Source organism: Oncorhynchus kisutch, linkage group LG26 (assembly GCF_002021735.2).
Source record: "Oncorhynchus kisutch isolate 150728-3 linkage group LG26, Okis_V2, whole genome shotgun sequence".
NCBI classification, from domain to species: Eukaryota; Metazoa; Chordata; class Actinopteri; order Salmoniformes; family Salmonidae; genus Oncorhynchus; species Oncorhynchus kisutch.
This window is the reverse complement of record NC_034199.2, coordinates 23,915,613-23,932,316: the sequence shown is the minus strand read 5'-3', so window position 1 is coordinate 23,932,316 and position 16,704 is coordinate 23,915,613. Positions and strand designations below refer to the sequence as shown.

At 42.9% G+C, this 16,704-nt stretch overlaps 1 protein-coding gene across 2 annotated transcripts in view; it reads left to right on the top strand.

Moving 5' to 3' along the window:
- Positions 1-16,488, top strand: part of myo16 (myosin XVI) — a 180,704-nt gene extending 164,216 nt beyond the window's left edge. Inside the window, exons 35-36 of one of the 2 annotated variants that reach the window (XM_031805847.1) lie at positions 1,406-1,494; positions 12,660-16,488. In XM_031805847.1, the coding sequence (XP_031661707.1) occupies positions 1,406-1,453 (48 nt within the window). In that variant the 3' untranslated portion in view covers positions 1,454-1,494; positions 12,660-16,488. The remainder of the gene's footprint in view (positions 1-1,405; positions 1,495-12,659) is intronic. The other variant, XM_031805846.1, reaches the window with a different exon arrangement.
- Positions 16,489-16,704: the final 216 nt, after the last annotated feature.

The following is a 16,704-nucleotide window of genomic DNA, read 5'->3' as shown; positions in this document are numbered from 1 at the left end:
CTGCTCCCCATAATCCACATTGTTAAAACCCAGGGAAAATCATTCTTCATAATTATTGATTGGATCTGATAGGGATTCAAATGTGAGTTAAGATGAGGAGCGTGTAGCTACAGTAGGAAGCGAACAAGAACATTCCTATTGGCTGTCCGACTGGCTCAGGGGACAGTGTTCCCATGAGATTCCCGGGAATGCCGAGGAGGCACACCGACCTTCTAGCCATCGCTGATCCACTTTTCATTTTCCATTGGTTTTGTCTTGTCTTCCATCACACCTGGTTCCAATTCCATCAATTACATGTTGTGTATTTAACCCTTTGCCCCCCCCCCCCCCCCCCCCATGTCCTTGTCGGTAATTGTTTCTTGTAGTGCTTATGCGCGGTATGCTGGTATTTTCCAGATTTTGTTTGACCCATTTCACGTATTACTTGTTTAATAAACTATGTTTATTAAACGACACCATTGTAAATCAGTTTTTGCTCTCCTGCGCCTGACTTCTCTGCCGCCAGTACGCACCTCACTACACTTATTGTGTAGTGTTAAAGATTGATGTTCCAGCACATTCTGTTAAAACAGCTGTTCAAACAATAACAAGGAAAAATCTCCCCACCCATGTTTTGGTAAAAGCTGAGGGATGGGCTGGAGAAATGCAACCACTCTATAATTCATGGACAGAGCTATGGATCCAAGGACTGACCATCCGTGGTATCAAAATTATACTTTAAACCATGTTTGTTTGCATTTCATTTGTTTATAAACATTGGAGTAAAACAAGCTTATATTTGGGGTTCTGATGGGGTATGACAGTTGACCTAAGCTCATGAGACATTTATTTACAAGTTATATTCTTCAAGAATCAATGGGTACATATCATTCAGTCCAAAAATGGATGAAGCAACTGCAGATTGCCCCTTTAAGGACAGGCCTAGTTATTCTTACTCTGGCTCAGAACAGCTCCTGACAGAGTAGCCTTCTCTAGACAGGTTCATTCTGGAAGTACTCTCTTTCACTCTTTAAGTTACTCTCTGGTGTCTCTAAACATGTGTTATTTCCTTCTCTGAACTTTTAATGTCTCCCTTACATGGTATCATGTGGAATATGCATTCCCTTTTTATGAGTGGACTATGCCATGCTACGAATCCACTGAAGCATTCCATGACACCAGCATGTGATAGTCAAAGAACACGGTATGGATTCAGGGTATGTCAGGTGCCATGCAGTGCTTATTGATCTTACTGTATGTCCCCATTGAATCTTAACAGTAGTGTATTGGGGAATTCTGCTCTCTTTCTTTCTCTCTCTCTCTCTCTCTCTCTCTCTCTCTCTCTCTCTCTCTCTCTCTCTCTCTCTCTCTCTCTCTCCTCCATACTAAAGGATATGGCTGTCTTTCTCTCTTTATCTTCTTCCAGAGGGGTCATCTCAACTTCTCGCCCTTCGGTGCGGGGGCTGCACTCTAAGGCAGAGTGGGCGCGGGAGCACCCCTCATATTAGGGACGGGGTGAGTGTGGTTGACCGTATCATACTCTAGCTCGATGCTCTCCCTCCCTTCCACACTTCCTCTTCTTGTTCAATCCACTTCCTGTAACCTGACACCCTGCTCCTAGGAGAAGTTACCCCTAACCACAGATCTAGGATCAGATTGTCATCCCTGTAATCCTAAACTTAACCATTCGGAGGGGAAAACTGATCTTGGATCCGCGTGTATAAGAGGCAGCTTCATCCTACTCTCTTCCGCTCATCGCTCAGAAAGGAAACTGCAGCTCTGGGTTTGACTCTGTGCTCCACTCTCTGGTTTGACATTCAGCTAAGGGTTGGGGGAGTGATCCCTAGTTAAACCCCTAACCCTCAGTCACCTACTACAGGTTATTCATCTGAATGGATTGGACAGGTATACGCAATATGGAGAAAACTCCACCAAGCCAATAGGAGGGTAAGCTAAAGCAATATCGGTATTGTTCATTCCATGAAATGTCTATGGGGGAGGGGGTAAGTTATTGCCTATGTTTTAGGCAATGAATTAGAGAGTCAGGGGGAAAGATGAGCTAGAGTCACACAGTTTGCAGTACAGAAGTGTGCAGAGAAGTGGCCCGTAGTTGTTAAAGTGTATAGGGTAAGTCAGGAAAGGGCAGTGAGAGAGTTAATGGTATACAGTGCCTTGCGAAAGTATTCGGCCCCCTTGAACTTTGCGACCTTTTGCCACATTTCAGGCTTCAAACATAAAGATATAAAACTGTATTTTTTGTGAAGAATCAACAACAAGTGGGACACAATCATGAAGTGGAATGACATTTATTGGATATTTCAAACTTTTTTAACAAATCAAAAACTGAAAAATTGGGCGTGCAAAATTATTCAGCCCCCTTAAGTTAATACTTTGTAGTGCCACCTTTTGCTGCGATTACAGCTGTAAGTCGCTTGGGGTATGTCTCTATCAGTTTTGCACATCGAGAGACTGACATTTTTTCCCATTCCTCCTTGCAAAACAGCTTGAGCTCAGTGAGGTTGGATGGAGAGCATTTGTGAACAGCAGTTTTCAGTTCTTTCCACAGATTCTCGATTGGATTCAGGTCTGGACTTTGACTTGGCCATTCTAACACCTGGATATGTTTATTTTTGAACCATTCCATTGTAGATTTTGCTTTATGTTTTGGATCATTGTCTTGTTGGAAGACAAATCTCCGTCCCAGTCTCAGGTCTTTTGCAGACTCCATCAGGTTTTCTTCCAGAATGGTCCTGTTTTTGGCTCCATCCATCTTCCCATCAATTTTAACCATCTTCCCTGTCCCTGCTGAAGAAAAGCAGGCCCAAACCATGATGCTGCCACCACCATGTTTGACAGTGGGGATGGTGTGTTCAGGGTGATGCGCTGTGTTGCTTTTACGCCAAACATAACGTTTTGCATTGTTGCCAAAATGTTCCATTTTGGTTTCATCTGACCAGAGCACCTTCTTCCACATGTTTGGTGTGTCTCCCAGGTGGCTTGTGGCAAACTTTAAACAACCCTTTTTATGGATATCTTTAAGAAATGGCTTTCTTCTTGCCACTCTTCCATAAAGGCCAGATTTGTGCTATATACGACTGATTGTTGTCCTATGGACAGAGTCTCCCACCTCAGCTGTAGATCTCTGCAGTTCATCCAGAGTGATCATGGCCTCTTGGCTGCATCTCTGATCAGTCTTCTCCTTGTATGAGCTGAAAGTTTAGAGGGACGGCCAGGTCTTGGTAGATTTGCAGTGGTCTGATACTCCTTCCATTTCAATATTATCGCTTGCACAGTGCTCCTTGGGATGTTTAAAGCTTGGGAAATCTTTTTGTATCCAAATCCGGCTTTAAACTTCTTCACAACAGTATCTCGGACCTGCCTGGTGTGTTCCTTGTTCTTCATGATGCTCTCTGCGCTTTTAATGGACCTCTGAGACTATCACAGTGCAGGTGCATTTATACGGAGACTTGATTACACACAGGTGGATTGTATTTATCATCATTAGTCATTTAGGTCAACATTGGATCATTCAGAGATCCTCACTGAACTTCTGGAGAGAGTGTGCTGCACTGAAATTAAAGGGGCTGAATAATTTTGCACGCCCAATTTTTCAGATTTTGATTTGTTAAAAAAGTTTGAAATATCCAATAAATGTCGTTCCACTTCATGATTGTGTCCCACTTGTTGTTGATTCTTCACAAAAAAATACAGTTTTATATCTTTATGTTTGAAGCCTGAAATGTGGCAAAAGGTCGCAAAGTTCAAGGGGGCTGAATACTTTCGCAAGGCACTGTACATACTCCTAGTTGGTGAGGTGGAGTTAGATTGTTAGGTGGTGGAGGGAAATGGCTAGCGTTAAGTAGAGTTTAGATGAGGTAGTTTGTCAGTGAGTGGTTCTCTCCTATGGAGCAGCTCAATGAGAGTTGGGGTGTAAACCAACCTGTCGTTCGGCTCAGTGGAGTGACCCCGGGCTAACCTCAATATAAGTAGCTTAGGGAGCTGCCTCCACATAATCACAGCCTGGACAGACCCCACTCAAAGACGGACATGTTTGGAGAACGTTAATCATATGTTTGGGTGCAGACCTTGGTTCTCAGCTTCTCTGTCAGACGTCCTTGGGTGAGGGATGCTCTTGGAGGTTGTCCTTGGACCACACACACACACACACACATGCATAAACACGCACACACGCACGTGCATGCCCACGCAGACGCGCACACACACGCACATACACGTGCACACACACACAGAGACAAACACACACAAGCACAGACAAACACACATACACTCATTCACAACAGTGTGCTAAAAGTGGGTGTATATTCATGTCCACATCTGTTATCTTCTCAAACAAAAGAGAGCTGCAGTTTTTTTTACATTGTTTTTTTCTCTGCTCATCTACTGGCTTGTTTATGTTTATACTGAATTCATGGGGCCCGTCCCCTTTTCCTTCACAGTGGCATTCATCAATTCATTCATTTTCTTTGACTAGGATTGAAAAACAATAGTTGAAAGGATCGGCATAGATTATTTAATGAAGGACATTGCTTGTGATTGCTACATTGCTTCCATGTGATGGAGGTGATATGGAGGACCTTGACCTATATCTGTGTCTCTTTGATGACCCTTGATTTCTGATTCAGTCAAGCAAAAATGTAAAAGTTTGCTGCAATTCACTCAAATGAGCGCCAAGATGGATGTGGGGCGACTATGGAAAAATGCATTGTGATTGAGAATTTAGTTATACTGTATATCTTGTTCCAGTGATCATGAAACATCCATAGTGAATCTCCATTCGACATTCAAATGTAACAGAGAATGGTACACCACAGTCCCATAGTTATAGATTAAAGTAACTCCTATATCCTCCATGAATATCCCTCAGGGCACCTGCTGTCTTTGTAACAACGCAACAAAAGATGCATTCAGCATTGCCCTGAAAAAGCCCTTCATTTTAAACCTTGGGAACTCATTATTCTTATGATAAGTTAACTGGTGTTGAAAACTCAATAGGGACTGAAATGACTTCATCCTACGCCCCCTATCTAATCAGGCCTGCCTCTCTCGATGGTTGGAACCCGGTCCCAGTTCCATTATGATGAGTTCATTGAAGAGGTGTGAAAGACTCCGCGACCCACAATCCCATTCTATTAGCCACATTCCAAACTGTGTTTATGTGGGATTAGTAGATCAGAAGAGCGGGGAAAGAGAAGGAGGGATGAATGGGGAAGAGAGGGAAGAGGGGGATGGATAGCTTTTAATTGGCAATGAACGGGTGGGCTTTAGTGCATGTAGACAGTGGTGCTCTGCACTGATCTCATAAGGAAACACATGATTGTTTGTTTGTTTTCTCCCATTGGTCAGTTCAGTAGAGTGACTGCTGAAGGACCCAATTGTGCCGCAATGCCAGAGGGAGGCGAGAGAGGGATTAGGGGGCACCCAAAGGGTACTCTGGTTCTTCTCCTAAGGCATGGAAAGGGACAGAAACGAGGGGAGGAAGAATAGAGAGAGGGATAAGAGAGTGATTGAAAGAGGTATGTAGAGGACGGGGCTGGGCGGAAAGGCATGAGAGCTTGTCTCCCCACATCCAATCCACTCAGGATAATCCCAGTCTTACATGAGAGTGTGTGTGCACAATGTGACATACGTGTTTGTGTCGTTTGTCTGTGTATGTTCGTGTGTATATGCAGGTCTGGTGTTGTTGACCTGTCGCACACAGAGCCTTCTCAGAATTGAAGCGTGCGTGTGATTTTGTCCTGCTGGGTTCCCTGAAATCTCTCTTTTTCCCTAAGCCATGCGTGTGGAGCAGGGAGGCCACACATCTAGGTCATTAGCGGTCACTCCTTCTTTCTCGTGCTTTCTCTCTTGTGTATATGTGTGTGTTATTTAGAGAGAATATCAGCAAGGTCCTTATCTTTTCCTTTATTAGGAGTATTACTCTGGGACACAGTCTGTGTGTGGGTCAGTGGCGGTCAGTGCCATTTATGATGAGGGAGGACAGTTGTTTTTTTCATGAGCATGGCCTTATTTCATTTTTTTTTGTTGGATGACTTTAATTCATATTCCATTCACCCAGTTCAATGTAACATTGATAGGTTTAGGCTACTACATGATACTCAAATTTCCCTCATACCCATCTGAGTTTGCTACAGCCTAGTGGATGAATGAAAGTTTACAATGTAGGTGCACACAGGTCTAGAGAAAATGTTGAGATAACAGACAGTGACACATGGACAGACTGTGACACATTCAATACCGCCTTGCACACTCTTGCCTGCATCTAGCTTATCTAGGGTGTAATCATTAGTCCAACAGTTGTAAACAAGAGTTTCTATTGGACAAATTCAGGTGTTTTTATCCCTGTTTCATTTGCTTCCGTTTAAGAAATGTTTTGCTCCAGAATCAGTGGAATGAATCAAGCATAAACACAGTTCACTTTCACAAGCAGCAACGTTGTATTCCTTCTCTCCTCTATGCACTCTCTTCCTCTTACCTTCTCCCTTTGTTTGTGGACTTCAATAAACAACACATCAGCTTTATGTGACCAGGTGAAAAAACCTTTCCAAGCCAAACCATGTCATAACTGCTACACACAGCCTACATAGTTGTCCACATATTACAGTAGCTAAAGTAAAATCCTAGTCAACATAGATAATAGAACTAATGCGTTAGTAAACCCGATACAATCCTCCAGTAACGTTAGTCAGTAAGCAATAAATTAATAAAACCAAAAGCTTTACCTTGACTTGGAAGAGTTCCAGTGTTGTGTTGGATAGTCGTTGCCAATAAGCTAACATAGCATCCCTCTGTTTGAGCCGAGTGTTTGTGTAGCTTAACTAGCTAGCTGCATTTGCTAGCTAAGTAAGTGAAACTGAAAGTGAAAAAAAGATGACATCTCTCACTCTTGCTTCTCCTTAATTTTTGAAGAAATTAATTTGTTTCAATCCCTGCTACAAGAGCTCTGATAGGTTGGAGGACATCCTCCGGATGTTGTCATAATTACTATGTAATTACTATGTAAGTCTATGAACTTACATGGAACGGACTCTTGAGTTGCGCCAGCGGCCTACGGCACTGATCAGTGCTAGAGTCGTCACTACAGATCCAGGTTCGATCCCGGGCTGTGTCGCAGCCGACCACGACCGGGAGACCAATGAGGGGGCGCACAATTGGCTCAGTGTCCTCCGGGTTAGGGGAGGGTTTGGCCGGCTGGGATGTCCTTGTCCCATCATGCTCTTGCGACTCCTTGTGTGAGCTGGGCGCATGCACGCTGACTTCGGTCGTCAACTGTACTGTGTTTCCTCCGACTCATTGGTGCGGCTGCCTTCCGGGTTAATCGAGCAGTGTGTTAAGAAGCAGTGCGGCTTGGCGGGTCGTGTTTCGTAGGACGCATGGCTCTCGACCTTCGCCTCTCCCGAGTCCGCACGTGAAATTGGGGAATAGCTGTCCTCCGGCTACACTACGTTGCTACCCTACAGAGTGCTGTTGAGGCTACTGGAGACCTTCATTGCAAAACAGTGTGTTTTAATCAATTATTTGGTAGACGTGAAAATATTTAGTAATGTTTCATCTAAAAAGGCTAACTTTTTCAATGTTTCAATTTTTTTTTTCACTGAGGAGGATTGTCCTCCCCATCCCCCACTGGTGTGGGTGGGTACATGTCCCACCTGTGGACTATAGATTTGAATCCAGACACATTTTGCGCATAGCTGTATTTATGTTATTTTGTCTCTGTCGTGTAATGCTTTGAACATAGCAGTATAGTATACAGTTGAAGTAGGAAGTTTACATACACTTAGGTTGGAGTCATTAAAACTCGTTTTTCAACCGCTCCACAAATTTCTTGTTAACAAACTATAGTTTTGGCAAGTCTGTTAGGACATCTACTTCGTGCATGACACAAGTAATTTTTCCAACAATTGTTTACAGACAGATTATTTCACTTTTAAGTCACTGTATCAACATTCTAGTGGGTCAGAAGATTACATTACGTTAATTGTGCCTTTAAACAGCTTGGAAAATTAAAGAAAATTGTCATAGCTTTAGAAGCTTCTGATAGGCCAATTGACATTATTTGAGTCAATTGGAGGTGTACCTGTGGATGTATTTCAAAGCCTACCTTCAAACTCAGTGCCTCTTTGCTTGACATCATGGTAAAATCAAAATAAGTCAGCCAAGACCTCCACAAGTCTGGTCCATACTTGGGAACAATTTCCAAACGCCTGAAGGTAACATGTTCATCTGTTCAAACAATAGTACCCAACTATAAACACCATGAGACCACGCAGCCTTCAATCAGCTCAGGAAGGAGACGTGTTCTGTCTCCTAAAGATTAACGTACTTTGGTGCGAAAAGTGCAAATCAATACCAGAACAACAGCAAAGGACCCTGTGAAGATGCTGGAGGAAACACGTACAAAAGTATCTATATCCACAGTTAAATGAGTCCTATATTGACATAACCTTAAAGGACGCTCAGCAAGGAAGAAGCCACTGCTCCAAAACAGCCATAAAGAAGCCAGCCTACGGTTTGCAACTGCACATGGGGACAAAGATTACTACTTTGGAGAAATGTCCTCTGGTCTGATGAATCAAAAATAGAACTGTTTGGTCATAATGACCATTGTTATGTTTGGAGGGAAAAGGGGGAGGCTTACAAGCCGAAGAACACCATCCCAACCGTGAATCACGGAAGTGGCAGCATCATGTTGTGGGGTGCTTTGCTGCAGGAGGAACTGGTGCACTTCACAAAATAGATGGCATCATGAAGCGGGAAATTATGTGGATATATTGAAGCAACATCTCAAGACATCAGTCAGGAAGTTAAAGCTTGGTCGCAAATGGTTCCTCCAAATGGACGATGACCCCAAGCGTACAGTGGGGCAAAAAAGTATTTAGTCAGCCACCAATTGTGCAAATTCTCCCACTTAAAAAGATGAGAGAGGCCTGTAATGTTCATCATAGGTACACTTCAACTATGACAGACAAAATTTGAAAAAAAATCCTGAAAATCGAAACTACATGAGATCCCTTATCAGTCATTATTATTTTTGGACTGTTTTTAGAATTTTAAACACTTTTTGGGGGAGTTTGAAATTGTGGTCCTTTGCTCTGGACAAGCACATTTCCTGTTACAGAGCTGACATGGAAATGAATAATATTGGAAATATTTTGAAAATTACAAAAAAAAATGTTATTAAATAAATGTAATTAAATAAATGTAATTAAATAAAATAATATATTATAAAAATAATAAAATAACTAAATATGAATTTTAATTTTTCCAACTATAAAAATTAAGTTTCCCTGCCAGACAATGATTTTCCCAACTTTTAAGAATCCCTGAGATACAAGCACATGAAATGGCTAGGTAAATAAAAAAAACACTGTTCAACCTATTTTACTGTTAAACCTATCAGTTGATGTGTACTGGTCTATGTTGTTCTTTCTGATTTCTCCCCATGGCTTTTCTGTTCTAAACTGCTTCCCTAGTGTTTTATCCCATTTGGAGTTGGCCACCCCTAACCTTTGATTGACAGCTGAGAATGACCACTGTTCATCACAGATTATAATTTTATTACCATGTCATTACCATACTATTACCATATTGCTTTATACCCGTCTCTCGCTAGGGGAGGAGTCATTTAAGAGAGCAAGAGAGAGAAATATAGAGATAAAATGAGAGAGTGGGTGTGTGTTCGTGCACTTGCAGTCATGTGTGCGTGTCTGTCTGAGTGTATGGGTGTGTGTTCAATTTAACATGTTTGTATGTGTGCTTGTCAGTTGTGGCAATTGATCTTTTGTCTCATTTGAAAAACTAAATTACTTAATATTCTACCAATAGAGGAATGAGTTGTCTGTCTGTCTGTCTGTCTGTGTGTAGGGGAAATTAATTGCATCATCTTTACCATGGCTACTGTAACATCAGACTACCAGATGTGGTTGATGTCACTCATTAAGGAGTAGAGAGAGTCATAGAATCACAATCCGTCACTGTGGACTAATGAATGTGTCTTTGTGAATAGCATAATGTCATTGGGTTTGTTTGTCTGTTCATGTGTCTCCATGCATCTCTATCTTGTGCGTGCGCGCGCACGTGCATGCGCATTAGGGCGGGGTGGTATACCGTAATTTACTATATATCGGTATTGATGAACAGACCGGTTTGAGTTTTTTTTAACTTTTACTTCTATAATGGTATTTCAATGCTTGCTTTGTTAACTGTGATACGCTACTTCTGTGCGTTTAATATCCATTTTTATAGTTTACTCTGTTTGCTACTACTAGTCATCTCTCTCCCTCTCCTCCTGCTGCTGCATGCCGCTAACCACACCAAGCCCTGCCCCCTCTCACTCAAGGAGAGAGCAGTTGCTTGATCACTGAGTCACAAGCACTTTCTTGCTGTTCACTCCATGGTCAGATGAATGTAACAATGTTGGTGACATGCTGCTTTCCACAGGCGTTCTATACACTATTCGTTTGTGTGTCTTACTGTCTGCAAACTACTATCTGATAGTTTGTCTTTTCTTAGCAAGGTGTTGCTAAAATAGTTCGTGTTAGCCGCTAATGCTAATCGCTAATTAGTTTCTAAATGTACTTTGCGCAAACGTAGCTAGCTAGCTAACGCTGCCTGGTACCAGTGCTGGTGTAGGCCTTGATAAACATGTTTGTGCAACAGTATCTAATCAGAGAGGAATAAGTGAAACATCAATATGTTGGCTAGCTAGCTAACTAGCTACATGAAGTAAGAAAACATGTCATATAACATCTAATTAGGGTCACCTGGAAACACTTACTAACACTAGTTTTTACCCTGTCAATGAATTCCTCCCTGGTTTATTCATTTGTTGTAATGTCAAACAACAATGTGTTCAAGGTGCTGCCCACTATATTCTAACTAGAATTAGAATAATCATTGTATTTCCATGATCTCAACAGCTAACAATTAACTCGGCCTATATTTTTTGCCCATATCATGCTGCACAGTGTTGAAATTACAATAAAAGTACAGGAAATGCAGAAATTGAAAAAATAAAAACGTTTTTGTTTGGAGTTGGATTGAACACGATAAATGGAGAAACCCCTATTGAAGTCACTTATAATTTATGCGTTGCCACCCTAGTGTCATGAACAACTCATAAAGCATATTTAGAACTTTTATTATTCAAAGACATAAAATACAGACAAATACCGTCAAAACTGTTGTGATATGATATTTTGTCCATATCACCCAGCCCTAACGTGCATACGACAGTAGGACACAGTGTGCATGTCTGCTGTTCCAGTAGCCGGTGTTCCTGGCATCATGGCTCAGAATAGCCTGGCAGGGATGTGTAAATTATAGATTAGGTCACTGAGCACTGTGCTGGTACAGGCTATCAATATATGTGTGTGGATATGTCTGTCAATGTGTGCGCGCATTACTGTGCATTTGTGTGTGTGTGTCTGTGTACGTGCATGCGTGCGTTTGTGTGTGTGGCCTGGATTCCTAGAGTACGTCAGTGCTGTACTGTGTGCTTGGCGTAGTGCAGGGAAAATGTTGCGGTATGAGTCCCTGCTGTGGTTTTATTTAGCTGTGACGCTCTGCTCCCCTTCTGAACAGAACAGAGATGGAAAACACAGACAGGAATCGCCATCACCTCAACATCATCAGCATAGCAGCAATAGCTTAACCACAACACAGACTGTGTGCATGTCTGTATCTTAGCTTCTGTTTACTGCACTAACGCAACAGGTTCACTTCTATACCCAAGTCAGTAAAACAGTGGGTTTGTAACCAGGGGAAAGGGGTTAGACCAAACATTTTTGGAGACTTCTCCACTACATTGAAAACCCTTATACAGTGATAAAGCTATATGAGGAGTTTCAGTTTCTGCCCATAGCAACAATCAGTTGGTCGCTAGTCGGTCGCTGGCATTAAGTGGCTGTGGATGATTGGAATTCTTGTCTGATTGATCTTCCTGCGTATTGACTGGCTGGTGACTGATGACGTGCTGGACAGACACTGACGGGAGGCTGGGGGGTGGGGGGGGGGGGGGGGGGGGTTATGGGTGAAGCAAGTATGTGAGGGGTTGCTGCTTCATGCCACCATCCTGTCAGAGCCCATTGCCAGCTCCCAAACACACTAGCACACACACACACACACACACACACACCTTATCCCTGTTAGTGTTGATATATAAGTGAGCCACAGTTGATGAGCACAGGTTTATTTCCTCTGCCTCCATTCTAACAGGCCTAGAAGGGAACTGGCCCACTGAGAGTGAACAGAGAGGGAATCAACTCAATGATTATGGATCCTTTCAGAATGATGGATAAGGCCCAGATTACTCTTGCGGTGTGACCTATTTCACCTCAGCTGATGTGGAGGCTTGCGCCAACCATATCATGATCAGGATATGAATATGATAGATATATCAGAGTTATTCCTCCAGCTCTTTTAGAGACCCATTGAGATATGAGATAAAATGTGTTTTTTTGGTCTTCCCTATCCTCCTCCTCTATTACCACACTGCTGGTCATTACAGACCCCTCCGCATCTTACTCATACTCACCCTGGCTATATGTAGTTTACTGTATTATACTCTATGCTGTCTGTTTATTGCTTTCTCTAGGATGAGATTGATAGGAGATCATTAGTACATTTTTACATGATTTAATTAACCCCTCTCCTTCCGCCAGGTGATCCAGCGTCTACGTGGATGTGGGGGGGACGAGGCCGCCACCCTGGGGGAGTTGCTCCGCTGGCGCAGGGCGCTGTGTGAGGGGCGGGCCGACTGGAGGCACCAACGGGACGTCAACGGAACACCACAAACCCCACCCACCACACTGGTCAGGGCTAATAGGAAGTCTTCTCCTTAGTGGGAGGATGTCCAACCTGGGATATGCCCACTTTTCATGTCTCACACTGCCTTTCTTGTCTGCCTCCTGCCACGCCCTCCTGCCCATGTCTGCCACCCCATTCGGCAAAGGACAGGTCTGAGAGAGAGGCATTTCATTGGCTAGGACTGCCCAACCCACAAGAGCATTAACAGATTAAGGAGGGAGAAAGGGAATAGAGCAGCAATCAGGATCCATTTTATCTTCTCTCTCTCTCTCTCTCTCTCTCTCTCTCTCTCTCTCTCTCTCTCTCTCTCTCTCTCTCTCTCTAACAAGCTGGATGTAGGCTAACAGAGGAGAGGACTGTACATACAATAGTTGCTATGTGGAATGAGGTTTGCCTATGTGTTTTCTGTCTGTAGTAAATATGGTGCACGTTCTCTCTCTATCAAAGCCTACCATGCAGTTACTGCTTACGCAACATCTCCCAGCCCAAACCCCAAACCCCAAAACATGGTGCTGATGTCACTCTGTGTGATGTTATATGTGTCAGGTGTGTGATGCGCACTAGGATGAAGCTGCCCCGGCCTAGACGCTGATCTAGGGTCTGTTTTTGTCTTTACCCTCTGATGCTCATGGGGAAGGTAAGTTGATCCTAGATCTGTGCCTATGGGCACAACAGAACATGTGTGTACCCTTCCCTCCAGACATGTCTGAAGTTTACAAGCGAGCCAAGGCCTTTAAACATCTCCTGTGTTAAACCTCACTGCTCTGGCTTACAGACCAGTTATCATCTCTAGGACCAGGAGGTTTTCCTGACCATGTGATCTGACCAGGGAAAACTCCTGTCTCTAGTCTTCTGGACTCCTTCAGGTATCAGCTACCGCTTTAGCCTCACGCTACAAGGTGCTTTAGGTGCTTCTGTAACCCTGGCAACAATAGCTCAGAGTTCAGGGGTCAGGGAAACCTCAGCGATATCCCATGGTGCACTTGTTTCATCCCCAGCTAGCCAACAGCCTTTCGCTTTAGCGTGAACAGAACATCCACAACAGTAAAAAAAATAAAAAACACTGGCAGATATTACCGACTAGGCAAGACAATAGCAGAGCTGTATTTTACAACGATGGCCATAGTAGCTAGTTCATGTAGCTAGATCACCTGTGATCAGGTTGTATCAATGTCCTGTAAGGTTTTTACTGGGCTTAGTGCCATACAACGGGACTCTAGGCCAGTCAACCTCAGCTATGGCTGATGTATTTTACTGATGTGTTTGTGTAGAGCACACAAACAGACTGAATAAAGAACAGTGTAGATGACCAACGCACAACTATCTGTCGCAGTCCCTCAATTAACTACTTATCTAGACTTATTCTACAAACATCTCAGAGAAATAAGCTCTAAACCACAATGGTACTTTCTTCATATTAGCGTCCCATTTGATATGTTCTATCCTGTCTAAATCAATGTTAGTAGCCTGTACACTTTTCTGTACATTTCAAGGATGCAACTGGAGCACAACAGAGTTCTCATGTAAAGCTACCCCATCCTCCTCAATCACTCTCTTTATTTCCCTCCCAAACCCTGCAATATCCCAACACCCCCTCCAAGATACTGTAGGGGTCAGAGGGCATTGCCAGGGTAACCTCCCTGTAAATAATGGCCTATGTTTAATTGTCAAATGTTTTAATTTACTATATCAGAATAGCACAGAAATGGGAAGATGGAAAGGGATTTGGAGAATTGTCTATATGGCAGATGGAGAATTATATGATTGTCTTGGGTTTAATGCAATGACTGAGGCAAAGAGAAGAGGTTTATTTTATAATGTGAACACCTTTTTTGCGGAATGATTGTCTACTACTATGAAACTTCTTTATACTGTATTTATTTTGTTTGTTTGTTTGTTTCCCTGCGACACCATTGTAAGACAATATTACAGTGGCTAAAGACTGAGGTTTCCATCATTTGTCTGATGGTTGTTTGGATGATAAATTGCACAATATTGATGTTTGGTGGGGTTTCCACATCGTAAAGGAGTAGCTAGAAGTTGCCCCTAACCACTGATATAGGATCAGATATTTTCACATCCCCCTAATGGTTACGGTTATGATTGGGGAGGGTAATCTGACCATGGTAAATTGGATGGGTGTGCCTCTGCAAGCCGTTGGTTCTTAGAAGATTGGTTTGACTGTAAAAGCCAGGAAGTATCAATAGCTCTGATTGATTTCTCATTTACACTGATCACCCTTCAACAGTCTGATTGATCCTGTATTAGGAATTAGCAGCGCCATCACTAGCGCGTCCTTGGTTGTTGATTGAGCCGTGTGTGCGTGTGAGTGTGTGTATGTGATAAGAAACACTGCATTTTCTACAGAAATTGGGCGAAGATCACATCAAATATTGACTAGGAGTGAGCCACATAACCAGACCTTCTGAACACCAAAGCTCTGCTAACGACAATGGAATACAGTCTTTCAAAGTGATAGTGTTAAGATACCATGTGTATATGTGATTGGACGATGCTTTAGGATTGGAACGGAGGTGAAACAACACGTCTGGATAGAACAATACAGTTGGTCATATTGTAGTTCTACATCATGTACATATGACTATTGGACAGAGCTGCCACAGTGCACACAGTATACACTACTTACATTGAGACAGTACCAGTCAATACCAGTATCCTACACACAAAATAAATCACTTCATATAGGTAGGTGTACCACTCCTACTCCGATGTGGTGAGGTCCACCACTAAACAGGGTTAAGGTTCGTCCTGTTTTGTATTGTGTCTATTTATCCCATACTACTATGAATGATTTAGTGAAGCAGTGAAAACATGGATGAAGAGGTATGCATACTTTTTTAAGGCATTTCAGACAGGATGTTAGTTCTTTGTCTCTCTGCATGATCTGACCACTCATCATTTCCTCTTACCCACCGATGCACGGCAGTTAACGCTTGATATTTGAATATCCTTTTACCCTTTACACTGTGAATCACTGCACTGTCTCACACTGCCATGTCACATTGCCATTTCACACTGCCATGTCACACTGCCATGTCACACTGCCATTTCACACTGCCATGTCACACTGCCATGTCACACTGCCATTTCACACTGCCATGTCACACTGCCATGTCACAATGCCATTTCACACTGCCATGTCACACTGCCATGTCACAATGCCATTTCACACTGCCATTTCACACTGTCATGTCTCCTATGCGCTTGTCACCCTACCATGTTTCCCCTTCCAAAGGAAACCTTCAAATACAGTAAAAGCTACACACATATGTCCCCCAACCCCGATCCCCAATGTGTTTTCTGACTTCACAACTGATCTAAAGAACAAGGTACTGCCATTTTTCATTCATAGTCAGGTCTCCCTCTCTTTGTCATAAGGTTCCTAGACCAGATGTCTGGTGCTAAAGCCAGTGCAGAAGGGGCATTTTACTGTTCTCAGTCCATGTACAGTATTCCAATGATACATATTTTAGCACATAGGCATATCACAGCCTTGTTTTCATAGTTGTTGTTTTCTTCCCCTTCTTTTTGACAGACATACAGTATATTTTACCTGCATACATTGTGTTTGTGGAAAATCCGAATTATATATGTGTTGTTTCATGTTTTGTTTCCAATGTTTTATAAATACCTGTACAGCAATAAAGCACAATTGTGCCCATTCCCTTGTCCTCTATCTCTGTGTGTGTGTGTGTGTGTGTGTGCGCGTGTCGATGGACAAATAGATGGTGTGTGGTGTGAAATGGAAATGTGGTTTTGTTGCATATCCCACTCCCAATGAGATACCCTCGGAGAGTGTGTTCAAGGCCAGGGATCAGCCATTATTGACAGCGACCCTGGAGCATTTCGGGATAAGGGAAGAGTTCACCTATTTGGCTC